The sequence below is a fragment of the Narcine bancroftii genome, chromosome 13 (assembly GCF_036971445.1).
Source record: "Narcine bancroftii isolate sNarBan1 chromosome 13, sNarBan1.hap1, whole genome shotgun sequence".
NCBI lineage: Eukaryota > Metazoa > Chordata > Chondrichthyes > Torpediniformes > Narcinidae > Narcine > Narcine bancroftii.
This window is the reverse complement of record NC_091481.1, coordinates 64170643-64187128: the sequence shown is the minus strand read 5'-3', so window position 1 is coordinate 64187128 and position 16486 is coordinate 64170643. Positions and strand designations below refer to the sequence as shown.

General features: G+C 40.9%; 1 protein-coding gene across 3 annotated transcripts in view; it reads left to right on the top strand.

Moving 5' to 3' along the window:
- Window positions 1–14114, top strand: part of LOC138748124 (F-box only protein 47-like) — a 40658-nt gene extending 26544 nt beyond the window's left edge. For all 3 annotated transcript variants that reach the window (XM_069907828.1, XM_069907829.1, XM_069907827.1), the window contains 3 exons: window positions 1042–1184; window positions 2350–2509; window positions 11685–14114. In XM_069907828.1, the coding sequence (XP_069763929.1) occupies window positions 1042–1184; window positions 2350–2509; window positions 11685–11794 (413 nt within the window). In that variant the 3' untranslated portion in view covers window positions 11795–14114. The remainder of the gene's footprint in view (window positions 1–1041; window positions 1185–2349; window positions 2510–11684) is intronic.
- The last annotated feature ends 2372 nt before the right edge of the window (window positions 14115–16486 follow it).

Below are 16486 nucleotides of genomic sequence, written 5' to 3'. Positions count from 1 at the left end.
GTTTAAAAAAAAATTCAGAAGAGTGGTGATACAGTTGGCATAGCAGATACTACAATGTTATTCCAGGGCAGTGACCTGGATTTTAGATCACCACTGTCTGTAAGAAGTTTATACTTTCTCCCCATGACTGCAAGGGTTTCCTTTGGGTGCTCCAGTTTCTTCACATGTTCCAAAGATGTTTGGATTAGTAAGTTAATTGGTCACATGGGTGAAATTTGGTGCCACGGGCCCCTGAGCTGGAAGCTAAAATAGATTCCAGTTGTAAAGAAACCTTGAAAATTAATCATTACTGATGGGAAGTAAAGTGAATGAACAGTATGTGGAAGTGAGCTTGAGAGCATCTTATTGATAGTCGGTTGATCATGTTCTTCGAGTTTATGCCTTGGCTCAAAGGAAGCAGGAGAGTTTACTCTATGTAGTCATGTAGTAAAGTTTTTTGGACTAAGTTTTCGGGTCATATTTGGGGAAGGTTGACTTTTACATGGGTCATATATTTGAGGGGCTAAATTTCACAAAATTTAATTCTGAGATGGTACAGTTTTGGTCTGGAGCAATGCTATCTCGTTTTCGCTGTACGCTGCTAAGTTTATGGTATGAACAACAAATAAACACTACTTGAAAATCACTGTATATACTTGTGTAATAGTAGAGTTTTGGGGACCAATTTTTTGGGTCAAATTTGTGGGGGGGGGGGGGTGCCACTATTGACCATGGTAAGTACCTGTGTTGTTTAAAGCTGACCTGGACTGGGTGGTAAGTCTTCATTCAAGGCATCGTGAGCTTGGATGAGCGGGCGGCCAGCCAGGATCGATGGGATGAGATGGGAGGGTGGCTGGGGCCTAGGAGAGAGCGTGGCTGGGGTGTCAGGAGCTCTGGTGGGTGGGAAACTGGGGTGAGGGTCTTCGGTTGGGGTGTCGGGAACTTGGATACGTGGGTGGTTGAGGCCAAAAATGGGAGGGGGGGGGTGTGAATTCAACTATTGCATTACTACACAAATACATATGGTAGAAGAATTTAAGGAGTGTTATCTGTTTATTCCAGGGTTTCCCCAAGAATGGCTCCAAGAGAACTGTGCTCGACTTCTGATCTGTTGTGGAAACAACATGTGCTTTACATTCCTGGCCAATAAAGCTGTAAATGGAAGGCTCAATGAACTTGCCACACTCATTGTGTTCTTGTCTTTGGTGAGTAGAAAGAACACTGAATCACATGGTATCACCCTGGGAGAAAGCACGTCTCGTGTTTGGGTATCTTCAAGCTACCACACTTGCAGGTGTTTTTCAATATTTGAATCTTTATTAAGGGCCTTGAAAAGAAAGTTGTGAGTTGAGAGCAGTCTAGGGTGGAAAACGGATCTAGTTACTGAAAAGGGAGATTATGAAAAATAAGTTTGACACAAGATTGATGTTCAGCATTTTAAATAGGATAAACTAGAGACTCTCTGTGTTAAGAATCACTCTACTTCCTCAGGAGTTTGTGGAGGTTTGGCATGACATTGGAAACTTGGGCAAATTTCACAGATTAGTGATGGAAAGTTGTGCTGATCAGCTGCATCACAGTCTGGTCTAGGGACACCAATGCCCTCTGAATGTAAAGCCAGTCCAGAACATCAGAGGCAAAACCATCCCCACCATCGAGAACATCTACAAGGAACGCCGCTGTCGGAGAGCAGCAGCGATCATCAAGGATCCACAACACCCAGCACACGCTTCTGTTCTCACTGCTGTATCGGTGCCACGAGACTCGCACCACCAGGTTCAGGAACAGCTGATCCCCCTCCACCATCAGACCCCTCAACAATAAACTCAATCAGGGACTCATTTCAGGACTCTCACTTTTGGACTTTATTGACTTTTTTTCACTATTGCACAGTCAACTTGTTTACATTATTTATTTACATGGGTACGTTGAGTACAATTTTTTGTTTGCATTGCCCTGCTCGCAGGAAAAAGAATCTCGTGAGGTCATGTAATCTGACGATAATCTGAAATCTAAAGAATAATCCACAACTAACCCTTGAATTAGGGTGCGATTTGAATTAGTGGGATGAAAATGTGCTTTTGTTGCTGCTAGGAAGACTACAGTTTTCTTTTACTGTAATGAGGGCACAGTTCAGAACGCTTCAAAATCAATAAAATTGGCAGTTAATCTTAGAGAGACCACAAGACTGGACTAAAAACAAAATGAAAGATCAAGCCAACTAATGGGAGTTATGAAAAGAAAAAATAATCATAGCTTTTAAGCTCAAGGACATCTTAATCAGAACTTGCTCAGATTAATCTCTAACAGAATAGTGTCGGTGCTTGTAAGAAGATATCAATCCAGCAATCTTTTTCGTTTTGGGTGTAGGTATGTGAGAAGGATGGATACTGCATGGATTGGACTGTGAAAATGGTTCACAGAATTTGCAAAGTAATAACCTGTAGTGAAAGCAGGTGGAATTTTCTACAGACCATCGAGAAGGTGTTTGCTCGAGTTACCGTGGACATGATTGAATCATTAATGTTCAGTGAGTATATTTAATTAACCTGGATTTATTTCAATCACGGATGATTCAAGATAGGTAAGGGGGGGGGGGGGGGGGGGGGGATGGGTGAGGTTTTCATTTTGCACTGATGTTTAGTGATTGCTTCTGACAAAGACAATACTTCATGAACATTGGTCATGAGTAAAATCATAATTGTTTGCACTTATGAAGCATCTTTACTAAAGAAGCAAAATGATCAATATTCAGAATCTAATACAAAAACGTATTAATCTTGCCTGCATTTTTCTAGATACTCACTTGTGGCCACTTGTTTGGCTCAAGAAATGCTTATTTTGATGTCCTGCTTGAATTCCCTTAGCAGTATGGCTTTCAAATGCAACTGTGCAGCACACAAGAAAATTCACTCACTTGTTTACTGAGGTTAGATCTGGTTTTGTGAAGATGTTAGAAATGTATAACATACAAATCTGCTGGATTACCTGTATTTTTCCTGCCCGCCTTTATCCAGCCCAGTGATCTGTCAGATAATGTAGAACCATTTTTTAAATCTCACATCACAGAAGCAAATCTGTGCCAACTTTTGGAGTGAACAAGCCAATTACTCCTGCTCTTTTCCTATTGTCATATTTTATAATTATTTATCCAGTACTGTCTTGAAAGTTCCTAATAAATCACCTTCCAGTATTTTATAACCATATCAAAATTTACATGATCACATTACTTATTTGTATCTCCCCAAGTCCTTTGATTAGCAACCCTTCTTGCAGGTACAGTCTTACTTCATCAAAATTCCTTTCAGAAAATCTCTGCTAAATCTTCTGTATTCTCCAAATAATATCGGCTCCATTGGTCCCTCTACGGAATTAAAGTTCTTTTCTGTGGTAACTATATTAGTAAAATCCTTTTTTGGATTTCATCAGTTTTTGATATCACTTCTGTAAGGAGTTCAAAAAAAACCAACCAGATTTTAAATTTCAGACTCTCGGTAGAGATAATTAGGTTCATGTGGACAGGGAGGCAGGTGTGCAGCGTTAGCTTAGGGATGTCAATTACAATGGGTCTTCAATCTGAAGTGTTAACGCTGAATCGGGTTTAATGGTCATGAAATTTGTTTTGTGGTGTTAGTACTATGCATTACCCGTGCAAAATTTGCTATAAATTACAGCTTCATGAATACAATATTTAAATATAAGTAATTAGTTTTTTTTAAAAAAAGAGAGAAAAAAGTGATGTAACGTCTATAGGTTTATTGTCCATTCAGAAATCTGACGGCAGGAGCTGTTTTTGTAACATAGGGTGTGCATCTTCAGGCTGCTGTACCTTCCTGATGGTAGCAGTGGGAAAAGGGCATGGCCTGGTTGGTGATGGTCCTTGATGATGGAGGCTGCTTTATTGAGATACTGCTTGTAGATGTCCTTAATGCCCATGATAGCGCTTGCTGAGTTCACAACCCTCTGTAGTCTTTTCCTGTCCTTTCCATTGGTACCTCCATAACAGACAGTGATGCAACCAGTCAGAATGATCTCCATGGTACCTGGAGAAATTTCCGAGAGCCTTTGGTGACATACTCCTAAAGAAATGTAGCCACTGGTGGGCCGCCTTCATGATTGCATTGATATGAAGGCCCCAGGATAGATCTTCAGGGGTGTTGAAATGGTGGAGCTGCTGTAACAGCAGGACTGCCACTGGTGCGGGAAGCGGAGACACAGCGCTACTACAGGGTCCAAATACCCAGTCTGACTGGCATCAGCTCCATACAGGCTTTAAACTGGAGCCGACCGTGACCCCCAAGGTGGGGGCACCTATGAGCAGCAGCAGCCTTGGGGGGGTTACAGACTCCGGGGAAGCAGAGGAACAGAGAGACCATGCTCCATCTGAGAAGGAGAAGCAGAGGAGATGACCCATGGGACGGTGACCACAGCACAGGAATGCACAGGTGGCAGGCTGTTAGCGACACAAGGCGAGGATCAGCGTGGGCTGCTGGCAACTGCAGTTGAGGGAATTGCACAAGGCTGCAGACTGCTGGAGACTGGTTCAAAACTAGCTGAAGGGTTACCAGGTTTCGGAACTGGGATGTGAGAGGGTGCCGAGGACGCTGGAGGGTTACTAAACATATCGGAGGTTCTGATGTGGAGCTTGGGTTACCTATGGTTTGGCAGTAGAGGGTGTGGGAGTGCTGGAGGTGAATTCACAGACACCTAGCTCTTGCTTCTCTTTCTCTGACTGCAAGCAACGCTTTGGGCAGTTTCTGCTGATGGCATATCTGTGCCTTACAGGAGAGAAAAGGCAATTTCGTGTTATAGGACACCGTTTATTGCATGACAGTAAATTGATTCTTGAATTTTGAATCTTGGAATTTGAAGTTCCTTACGCTCTCCACTGCTGACCCTCTGAGGACTGGTTTGTGTTCTCTTGCTTTCCCATTCCTGAAATGCGTAACCATTTTCTTAGTTTTGCTAATGTTGAGTGTAAGGTTGTTGTGACACCACTCAATTAGCTAATCCAGTTACAGAGGGAAGTGCGGAGGACCAGATTTTGAAGCTTGCTGACCAGTACTGAAGAGACAATGCTGTAGAAATCTGAACTGTAATAAATGACGAGCAGCCTAATGCATGCATTGCTGTTGTTGAGGTGATCCTGGGCTGAGTGGCGAGCCAGTAAGATTTTATCTGCTGTGAAACGATTGTGGCAGTCGGTGAATTACAGGTTAAACAGCATTTTTGCACAGATGCTGCTTAACCTATTAAATGATTCCTGCATTTTCTGTTTTTATTTCAGATTTGCAACATCTGCAGTTTTTTTTTTCATTTGGATTCATTTTGTGCTGCCCAGTGGCCAAAGTGCAAATCAGGAATGATTATATGATTATCCACTTCACTGAGTCACCATGTTTTCATCCAATATCTCCCAATCTACACTACCTTTCTCATAAACCCAGATCCTTGAATCTCATCCTTTCCCGGATATCCCACTTCCTCAACCCTTTCCTAATCCAAAAGCATTGTGTGTCAGAGAAACTGTCAGAAATGCCTGTTCATGTTTCTTTTGACTGGAGAGAGCAAAGAATGAACTTTCTAGTGACTACCCACCTATTGATCTAACTTATTGACCCACAGCATTGAGTAACTAATAATAGAATTTGGCAAAATTTGTTGCTTCCTTCACACGAACCCTGTCCATTTCCCAAGTGGTGTTCAGTAACAGCAGTTGGTCATTTTGTCATAGCTGATAGAATGATTTAATATGAAAGAGAAACGTCCTGTAAGAATACATCTCATAAAAAGGGACTTGAATGGGAATAGGAGATTTGTGTGACCGAAAATTTGCAACATCAATGCTGGGGTTACTTGTATTTTGAGTAGTTAATTTAAATGGAGGTAAATAGAGGCAAAGCATCCTCTCTCAAGGAGTAATGAATCTTACTACCACATGAATAGGTGGATGTAGCGAACAGCATAGGTCTGTTTAAGGAGGAGTTAGACATGTAATAAGTGGAGGAGGAAATAAATGTGTGATATGGTCAAATTAAACAGGATCATATGGAGCATAAAAGCCTGACATTCTTGTACTGATAACTCTAGGTAACGTTATGAATGCTACCATATCGTTATATCATTAGTCAAATAACAGAGAATGGCCTCTTGTGGTGACATAATTGTAGCTACAAGCATTGCAGATGATCTCAGGCACACACTGACAAATGTAAATGCCAAATCGATCAAATCAAATGTTCTTCTTGGAAAGGTTTTCAATTTGAAGTAACGGGGATGGGGAGATCAGACCAAGAAATTACATTTGTAACACAACATTGAAACGGGTTCTAATCAAAACTTATTTGTGCTGTCATTTGATAGTCGGAAAATCAGTGAAATAAAAAAATGATGAAATGGAGCAAAACTGCAGGAGTCCTTTCATATGCAGTGTAATTTTTGCAAATAGTGACATGAAAATATTAATTTTATTCAGTAGTTTTGTCTTTCTCTCCTTCTGATGTTTTTTCCATTCTAATCAGTAATTTACCTCTTGTTTCTCAGTCTGAACAATTTGGGCAGTAACTCAGAATGGGTGATATAAGGCATTTGCATATTTGAGCCCATGCTGCCCAATTACAAATTGACCTACAGTCCAGCTAAGTTTTGAACTATGGGAGAAAAGCAGTGCACCCAGAGGAAACCCACGCAGACACTGGGAAAACATACAAACTCCTTACAGACAGCACTGGATTTGAACCCAGGTTGCTGGCCCTGTAACAGTGTTGCACTAGCCATGCCCCCTCTAAAATAATCTCTTTTGCCATTTAGCAACATTTCCTCCTCTTCCTCTCACCCCATCACAGAAAAATATTCACCCCTACGTTTCTTCCAGAAGGTGAGCATTAATGAAGCTACAAGAAAGCTGATTATTAATCTTGCATTAAAAGATATGCTTCTCCCCCTGGATAATTTCAGAAATGTTGTTCTGTTCTTGAATCTATGTCATCTCACACCATCCTCGAACAAATGGAGAATAAAAATAGCCAGTTTTATCCAGTACATTAATGCATTCTGACAGTTCCAGCTCCCTTCAATGCAGGCTCGCAGCTTTCTTCTACCTAAAACAAACAGCTGAAAAATATGATGGCAATTATGACGATCGGCTTAATAAAGTGCATATTAGGAGAAACGGCAAGGTCCTCAAATGATTTCACTCTGGTAGAATATAACTGTGAAAGAATTCATCCAATTACTTTACATAATCTCTTCACATATCATAACTGAGGTTACATTTGGATCAGCCATGATCTTATGAATTGGTGAGCCAGTTTGAGGGCTGACTGGCCTGTGCCTTGCAGCTAATTTTTATAAACGTGCTTCCACTCAGCACATCCTGTGAATTTGGGGTGCATAGTAAAAATGGCTGTGGAAAAAAAAACTTGCAGTTCAATTTCTGAATGATCCATAGCCCTAAATATCAGGAAGGAATTTTAAGGTGGTAGAAATATCTGCCTGAGTCAAGTAAGATCCTCTTTAGTGTATGCCAATTGACATCCAGTAAATTCTAAAGGACCCCGGTGGTATTTCTGTGATGTAGCTGGGAAGGCCCAACCACAAGTCGTGCAACAACAGAATGTACAAATAAATATGACACAAGGAATCTAAAAAAACAACAACTTTGGACTATTTTCCATTTTTTATATACCAATATGACACTAAGAAAGTTAAAAGACCTTGCACTGTATATAAGTGTGTGTGCAATCTCCATCAGTACTGGAGCACCAAGGGGCTGTGCTCTTAGTCCCCTGCTCTACTCACTTTACACCTATGACTGTGTGACTTTGTACGACAGTAACAATCTACAAATTTGCTGACGATACCACAGTAGTGGGTTGTAGAAAGGAAGGGGATAAGTCAGTATACTGGATGGAGATTGAAAACTTGGGTGAATGGTCCACCAACAACAATTTTGTACTCAATGTCACCAAAATTATTGTTGACGTCAGGAAAGGAAAGCCAGAAATATACAATCCAGTATCATTCGGGGAATCAGAGATGGAGAGGGTGAGCTCATTTATGTTCTTGGGAGTCGCTATCCTGGACCAAATGCACCAATGGCATTATGAAAGCACGTCAGTGCCTCTAGTTCCTCAGGACCTTGCATAGGTTTGGTATGACACCATAAACCCTAACAAATTTCAACAGAAGTCTGGTGGAAAGTGCTGACCAGCTGCATCACAGTCTGGTATCGAAACACCAATACCCCTGGGGGTAAAGCCCTCCAAAAGGTAGTGGACACAGCCCAGGACATCACAGAAAAAAATCCTCCCCACCATCTAGAACATCTACTGAGAACGCTGCCGTCGGAAGAGCAGCAGCAATCGTCAAAGACCCACACCACCCAGGACACACTCTGTTCTGCTGCTGCCCTCAGGGAAGAGGTGTCGGTGCCACAAGACTCGCACCCACCAGGTTCGGGAACAGCTGCTCTCTTCCCCCCCCCCCCCCCCCCCTCCACCCTCAGACTCCTGAACAACAAAAAGGGACTCATTTAAGGACTCTCACTTGAGCACCACTGGTTTTCTTTTTGTTCTCTATATTGTACGGTCAGTTTGTTTACATTTGTTATCTTTTTTTTTAAACTTTATTTAAAATTTTATGACATGAATAAAATAAAAATTACATTTAAAGAAATAATAAAAAATAAGCTAATAAAAATTAGAATACTACATCATTAAACTACACAAATTAACCCCCCCAATAATTATAACACAACATTAATCATCTAATTTAAAATTAGTCCAACCCTCCCCCCAAAATAAAGAGTGAAGAATTAATTAACAATATTGTAAATAAAATAAAAAAAACCCCACTTACAAAAAAAGGATAAAACTTTACATTTGTTATCTGTTTACAGTTTGTTTACATGTTTTATGCTGTGTACAGTTTATTTTTTGCATTACCAATTAGTGGTAATTCTCTTGCGCCTGGAGGATAAAAGAATCTTTATGATGTCTTGTATGTACTCTGACGATAAATCTGAATCTGAACTTACTTTTACAATTTAAAATGTATTTTTACCTATTATTTTAATTTTAATTTCTTTTGCCGGTTGCTTGAGGCTGTCAGTTGCTTGAATCCCAGATGCCACTGCTTTTATTGTCTTTCTTCTTCTTTGGCTTGGCTTCGCGGACGAAGATTTATGGAGGGGGTAAAAGTCCACGTCAGCTGCAGGCTCGTTTGTGGCTGACAAGTCCGATGCGGGACAGGCAGACACGGTTGCAGTGGTTGCAGGGGAAAATTGGTTGGTTGGGGTTGGGTGTTGGGTTTTTCCTCCTTTGCCTTTTGTCAGTGAGGTGGGCTCTGCGGTCTTCTTCAAAGGAGGTTGCTGCCCGCCAAACTGTGAGGCGCCAAGATGCACGGTTTGAGGCGATATCAGCCCACTGGCGCAAGAGATTTCTTTAGGCAGTCCTTGTACCTTTTCTTTGGTGCACCTCTGTCACGGTGGCCAGTGGAGAGCTTGCCATATAACACGATCTTGGGAAGGCGATGGTCCTCCATTCTGGAGACGTGACCCATCCAGCGCAGCTGGATCTTCAGCAGCGTGGACTCGATGCTGTCGACCTCTGCCATCTCGAGTACTTCGACGTTAGGGATGAAAGCGCTCCAATGGATGTTGAGGATAAATCTGAATCTGAACTTACTTTTACAATTTAAAATGTATTTTTACCTATTATTTTAATTTTAATTTTTTTTGCCGGTTGCTTGAGGCTGTCAGTTGCTTGAATCCCAGATGCCACTGCTTTTATTGTACATATAAAATGAATGGTTTAGTTTGAAATTGTGAAAAGAGGCCTTCCAAAATGAGTTGGGGTTTTTCCCTTGAGAAATAGGAGCATTGTTAATGTGAAGAATACAAATTCTTGTGCTGGTTGATGCGATTTTCCAACAGTGTTTTCAGCGCAAACTTACAGAATTGCAGATGAGGTGTTGTAGATTCCTTGCCCTGAGGTAAAATGCACTAAATGGTTGAAGATTTGTTTTACAATGATGGGAACTTCACAAGGAAACCAAGATAAATCATTCAGCATTTCAGACTACTCAAGGTTGTTTGAAGGTACTTAAGCTTTAACATTGGTGCTCACCTGCTAAGGGTGGAAATGTTCTTCTTCTACCTGCTATTGATTCATGACTGGTTATGACAGAACTGTAGAGATTTGATCTGACATGTTTGTTAGTTGTGGGATCAGGTACATTCGTTAAATCCTTTGTTACAGAGCTGACGGTTGAAACCATATTTTTCCTCTTAGCCCTCTATTTATACTTCACATTGACCAAGTGTTGTTCCCCAGGCTTGATCATAATGTTGGAGTGAGACATGTTGGATTACGAAGATGTAGATTGTAATGGAGCACATTTCTGCTGCTGGTAGGGAACGACAGGGCCACATAGATTTGAGACGCCAGCTCTTTCTGGAATCTTTTAATTTTGAATAATGGTAGTGCAAAACAACAGATTGTGGAGTATCTTTGGTGTGAAGATGGGGCTTTGACTCTATAAGAACTAATGGTGGTCATGTTTACCAATATTTTAATGGTCAGATTTATCTGCAGAAGATTAGATGGAAGAGGATGTGGTCAAGTAGGCTTATCTCTTTAGTTGGTTTCTTCACCATTTGCTGTAGACATTACCCTCTCGATATGTATTTCAGTGATGGTGTGACTAAGCCTGTCTTGGGGATAAAAGTCTTCTTGACATTTCTCATGTGGATCTTTCTTTATCCACTAACTTTGTAACAATTGTTTTTAATGAATGGCATGCTAGGCTTCTTGAGCTGGTCATCATATGTAAACCAGGCACAGAGACTGAATGCATCTGTAGAAAACAGTTGTAAACCATCTAAATTCAGGGCATTTCAACAACTTTTATTCTGACTTCACTGGCCATTAGTGACCATTGTTCTTGCTGATTTTTGTTGATTATTTTTGTTCATGCAGTAACTTCTCATGACATTTACAGGGAAGATTACTGAGCCCGACAGTGTGTAGTGGTTAAATTAATGCAGGTAAACAGCCAAGATATATGATCTTTGAAATAAAGCCAGCATAATGACTGAATATCCTCATGTTAATCATGCTCTCGAATAAGTTAAATAATATCAGGCAGTTCTGTTTAAGTCAATAAAGATTCTCAAATAAATCAGCCAGCCTACTTGCTTTAGATTGCTATCTGTTGTCTGATCTGGAAAGTGTAAGATTTGGCTATCGAGTGAGAACAGAATTATGCTGATGGCCAATGACGGCCAAACATCTTGCCAACATTTGCAGCCTAAGTTCTGTTTAAGGAAGGTTCCTGCCAGCTTTCCATATAAATGAAAAACATACAAAACGTCGGAGAAAAATGTTGTGGATGAAATAGAACTGAGCGGCGAACATGATGACAGTGAGATTGCTTCTGTCACTCTAACATCCAGCCTGGCTTTTAGGTGCTTTGAATTTCATGAAATTGAGTAACAGTCAGGGTGTATCACTGGAATGCTTGAGGCACTGTAGGTTCTGTGTCCTTTTATCACCAGAGAGATGACCCCTCTTTAAGCATTAACGGTAATTTGATGGACATAAATATTATTCTAAGCTGGATTTTTGATATTGAAAGTTAATTCTTTGAATGTGGTGAACTGTGACTTGTATCTTAAGCCACTAATAGCTCTGTTTGTCTTATAGTTGGCATGGAGGAAGATGAAGGAGTAACCTACAACATGTACAATATGGTGAACGCCCAAGCGGAATTTCATAAAGAAGTCATGCTACGTGCCTTCGATATACTAATGTGAAAGATGTTCCTGAAATCAATGGTCAGACCAAGCCATCTATATTTATTTTGTTCTAATTTTCCAGGCCAAAGATGAATTTTGTGCACTTGGTTCTAAGGGTAAAACTAATTTTAGCTAAAATTATATATTTTGATGCAACAGTTTGATTCAGGGATATTTATGATAAACCACAATTTTGTATTCATCTGGCCATGAAAGGTTATCTCTTAGTATTGTACATTAATTTATCCTCTTTACCCATAAATAGACAAAATATTTAATTGTACTATCATTAATTCTCAAGCCCATCTAACAATTGTTTCCTTTCTATGGTTTAGCCTATACAAGGCTCCTTAGTAAATTGTGGTTGAAAAAGAATTTATAGATACAGACATGCTAAGGCTTAAAGGAATTTGATGTTTAGGAGCAGATGGAACTGAAATGGACAAAACCTAGCTGCCAAATTCAAATTCTGTAAAATTATAATTTGAGCTCTGAACATTAAAAAAAAATCTTCATTTCCGTTATCCTGAATTGCTTTAATGGCTGCAAGATGTTATGTAGAAATTTTAAACTAACGTCTATGTGATCAATTGCAGCTTTGCTAGTGGCTCAAGGGTCTGGGTTTTTTTAAAAAAGCTATCTGTCCAAGCTCTCTGATGGAATCCATCAAATGTGTTAGAAAACCCACGGTTCAAAACATTGGCTGTGATTCATGAGCATTTCCTTGATGAAGGGAGGAACTCGTGCTCCATTAAGGTTGGGGTTATGCCAAATGCCCAGGCAGATTTTCAGAGTGGTGAACCTGGTAACCTGATGATCAGATTTGGCTAATGATCTATTCCCTTGGAAATGCCATAAATCACCATACATTCCTTACCTGCCTCCTGAGTATTTCCAAACATTTCAAATATCAGCTGGATATATCTTTTTTTTCTTAATTTTTATTTTTTACACTATGAACCATACTGACCAAAATACACACAAACATTTCCCTCTTGAATATACACAGTGTAGCTAGATATATCTTGAAAGAGTTTCTTCCTTCCAGAACTTAAGTAGGGTTGCAAAGAATTATAATTAAGTTTAATACCCTTTTATAAAAGAGTGGTTATTTTTATTCAACATTGATTGTGCTGTCAGATGAATATTCTCTGAGGAGTTGCCAAGATCAACTGGATACACACATAACACAGGGACTATTTTAATTGTTTTTGTTCTGACTAGTTAAAAGTACATGTAGCTAAGATATGGTGTTAATAGATATTTATTTAGCCTTCATTCATCAAATTAATAATAGGAATTCTAGCTCAATGGATGTGAGTACTTGGGTAGTTCGGAGCCACAAAGAAACAAAACTTTGTTAAAACTAATCATAATTCTTTGCGACTCTGATATTTTTAACAAGGCTACCTCCCAAAAGTTGAGTCAAAATTTTCAACCAAAAATTAGTTTAATTTCAAAAATAAAATCAGTATATATAACTTTATTTGTTATCGCTTTGTGCAAGGTAATTTAACATAGGCATTTTAAAGTCCTGAAACATAACCATATAACCATTTTGCGGAAACAGGCCAAACATGAAAAATAATTTAAATTATTTATTTGTAAATAGATTTATGAATTTATTTTTTATGTTTGTTGCTGATAAACATTAAAGCTTAAAACCTCTGTGTGGAATCTAGTGCTTTGATTCAACTGAGACAGTGTCACACTATAGTTGTGACATTGCCAAAGATGGCAGTGCCTGTGCTCAGCAGGGGCCACGAGAGGTCCACTCCAGGGGAGCAGTGGACTGGCCGAGGGCTCCAGAAATGGGGGAGCACCCTCCCACAAGAAAAGCATTGGAGATGACAAGACAGTGACCACGGGAGTGTACCAACGAGGGGCCCAGTGGCTGAGGGACCAACACAGATTGCAGGTTGTTGGTGACTCGTGGTTAGGAGACCCTGCATGGGCTGCGGTCTGCTGGAGACTGGATCATGGGAACCAGGTATCAGAGATGAGAGGATGCTGATGGCAAGAAGGGATCCCAAAGGGCCTTGAGCACCGAAGTCTTCCTGATTGTGTTGGAGGTTTTGATCTGGAACTCAGGTTGTCAATGAATTGAATCGGAGCCTGTGCGGTTGCAGGGGCAGTGGGAGCACTGAAGGTGAATCCGTGAGCACTCATGCCTCTGAAGGGATCCTCTTTTGCTTCTCTTTCTCTCATACTGTAAGGGGCACTGGGCAATACTAAAGGCTGCTCTGTATGCCTTAAGACAGTCAAATATTAAAGTATATCCTGTATGTTACATTTTTTAATGCATTATTACATCACAATAAAAGGAATCTTGAACTAATTCATCATTAATTGTCTTTACTCTTGAAGGTGCTAACTGCAGAATCATTTCTGAGCCCAGTATAGGCAAGTTGTTTCCCCACACATCATATTGCATTTATAATTATTAGTTCCACCCACTCATTTAGTAGACAGTGCCTTGTATGCAATACAGATAAATACACTTTACCTGATCCTATTTAGTTCATAACTATTCACCAAATATTCAGACCAAAATTATATTTAAGTCAGAGATTGACAGGTGTTTGATTAGTCAGGGCATCAAGGGTTACAGGGAGAAAGCCAGAGTGTGGGGTTGAGTGGCAGGATGGATCAACTCATGATAAAATGGTGGAGAAGATTTGATGGGCTGATTGGCCTACTTCTGTTTCAATATCATGTGATCTTGTGAACTAGTGTGATTTTTGTTGGGGCTAAATAACCCTTTCCCCAATACCTCTCCAAACATTCGGCCATCAGCAATGCTCAATGGGTAGATTTCAAGGCTAGCTGTGGGCAAAGGCTAACCATGTGTTCTGGACGGCTGCTTCTTTAAATGAATTGCACAGTACACTTTTGCCCTTGTGAGATTGAAGAAATCGCTCTAAAGAGGCAGCAAGCACATCTAATAATTTTCAGGCTGTTGACAGTAATTTGCCAGGAGAACTGTTGTGCCATGGACAGGCTTGCTCAAAATCTAGCACGTAGAATCCTCCAAGCAGAATTTTAAAAGTGTCGAGAGCACAATTACACAACTTTCACTTCCCCTCATAAATAGCTATTAACACTGGCTGGAACAGTTCTATGCCATTGTTGCACAACATGAACAAGGTTTCCATTGCTAACCGCAACATGCGTATTGGGTTGAAACTAGATTTTGCTCTGTCGTTCGACTCCGATGTATTGACTGTGACAATAACGAAGTGCAGCCTGAGGCTGTGTTCACACATGAGTCAATCCATGTAGCTTTTTTAAGTAGATCTGACCTGAAGTATAGTAGAGCATCTGCGTATTTGGTAGATACGTTTTTAAAAAAATGACTCAAATGCAAATTTAACATCCTCCTTCATTGCGGTCTTTTTGAGGCAACCACCACAGTAATGGTGTGCATTTATTTAGCACCTATAACCGTATAATGTCCCAAGGTGCTCAAATCCACAGGTAGCGTTCTTCCCTAGGCAGAAGCAGGATGAGATCTTGCAAATGTAAATTTTGAGCTACAGGTATTTACTAGGTCGCTTGAGCTAATATTTGCTTTCTCCAACGTTCTGACGTCAATTGCAGGTCCGGGATCTGCTCTTGCTCAGCAGCCAGGAGGCAAGGCTTGCCCACTCACATTCCCTTTGGCATGATTAGTAAAAGAAATGCCAATGCTACCATCCACCCGCTACGTGATCCCACAATATTCCCCTCTCCGCCCCCCTCTGCCTTCAGTGGGGCTGCACCCTTATTGACTCCCTTGTCTGCTCCTCCCTCCCCACTAATCGTCCCCTTGGCACCTACCCCCTGTGACTGCAGGAGATGCTCCACATCAGGGTTGGCAGATTTGGCACCGGATTTAAGAAATTTTAAAAGTTGCGGCAACAGAACCAAAAAAGAGCCTAAAAATCTTCTAAAACTACCATAAAAAACAAAGCCTATTAGCACTTTCTGCTGCCAACTGATCCAAGAAAGTGCCAGCTCTCTGCTGTTTGGCAACCCTACTCCACATCCACCCCACACCCTCTACCTCACCACCATTCTGGGCCCCAAGCAGTCCTTCCATGCGAAGCAACACTTGTGAATCTGCAGGGATCATCTACTGCTCCCGTTGTGCTCTCCTCTATGCTGGAGAGACTGGGTGCAGACTGGGAGGTCATTTTGTTGAGCACCTCAGCTCAGTCCGTTGCAATAGCCACCCATTTTCATTCTTCACCCCATTCCCTTGCTGACATGTCTGTCTATGGTCTCCTGCAAATTGGAGGAACAGCACCTCATTTTCCATCTGGGCACCCTCCAACCGATGGCATCAATGTCAATTCCCCCTGTTTCTGTGTGCCCTCCCCCCATCTTTCCCTATTGCCTCCTTTCCTTTAGCTCTCCATCTCTTCCCCTCTCTCCCCTTTTCCCTGAAAGACCGGCTGTGTTCTCAATGGCATCACTAGAGGGGATGACACCAAAATGATGTTCTATAACATTTTTGTGCAGCTTTTCAGCAGAAATGTATTATTTTTTATAAAAATATCCCTGTTTGTCAGCCCAGCTGACCTGTATTAATATACCTACAAGGCTAAAACTCAACACTCATTTACTTTTCGAACCTTTTAATGTGCTCCGGTCAAAGCGCCCCCCCCATCCCCACTCAGTGCCACCGCTGCTGCACCCCCCCCCCCCTCAGTGCCACCACCACCACCC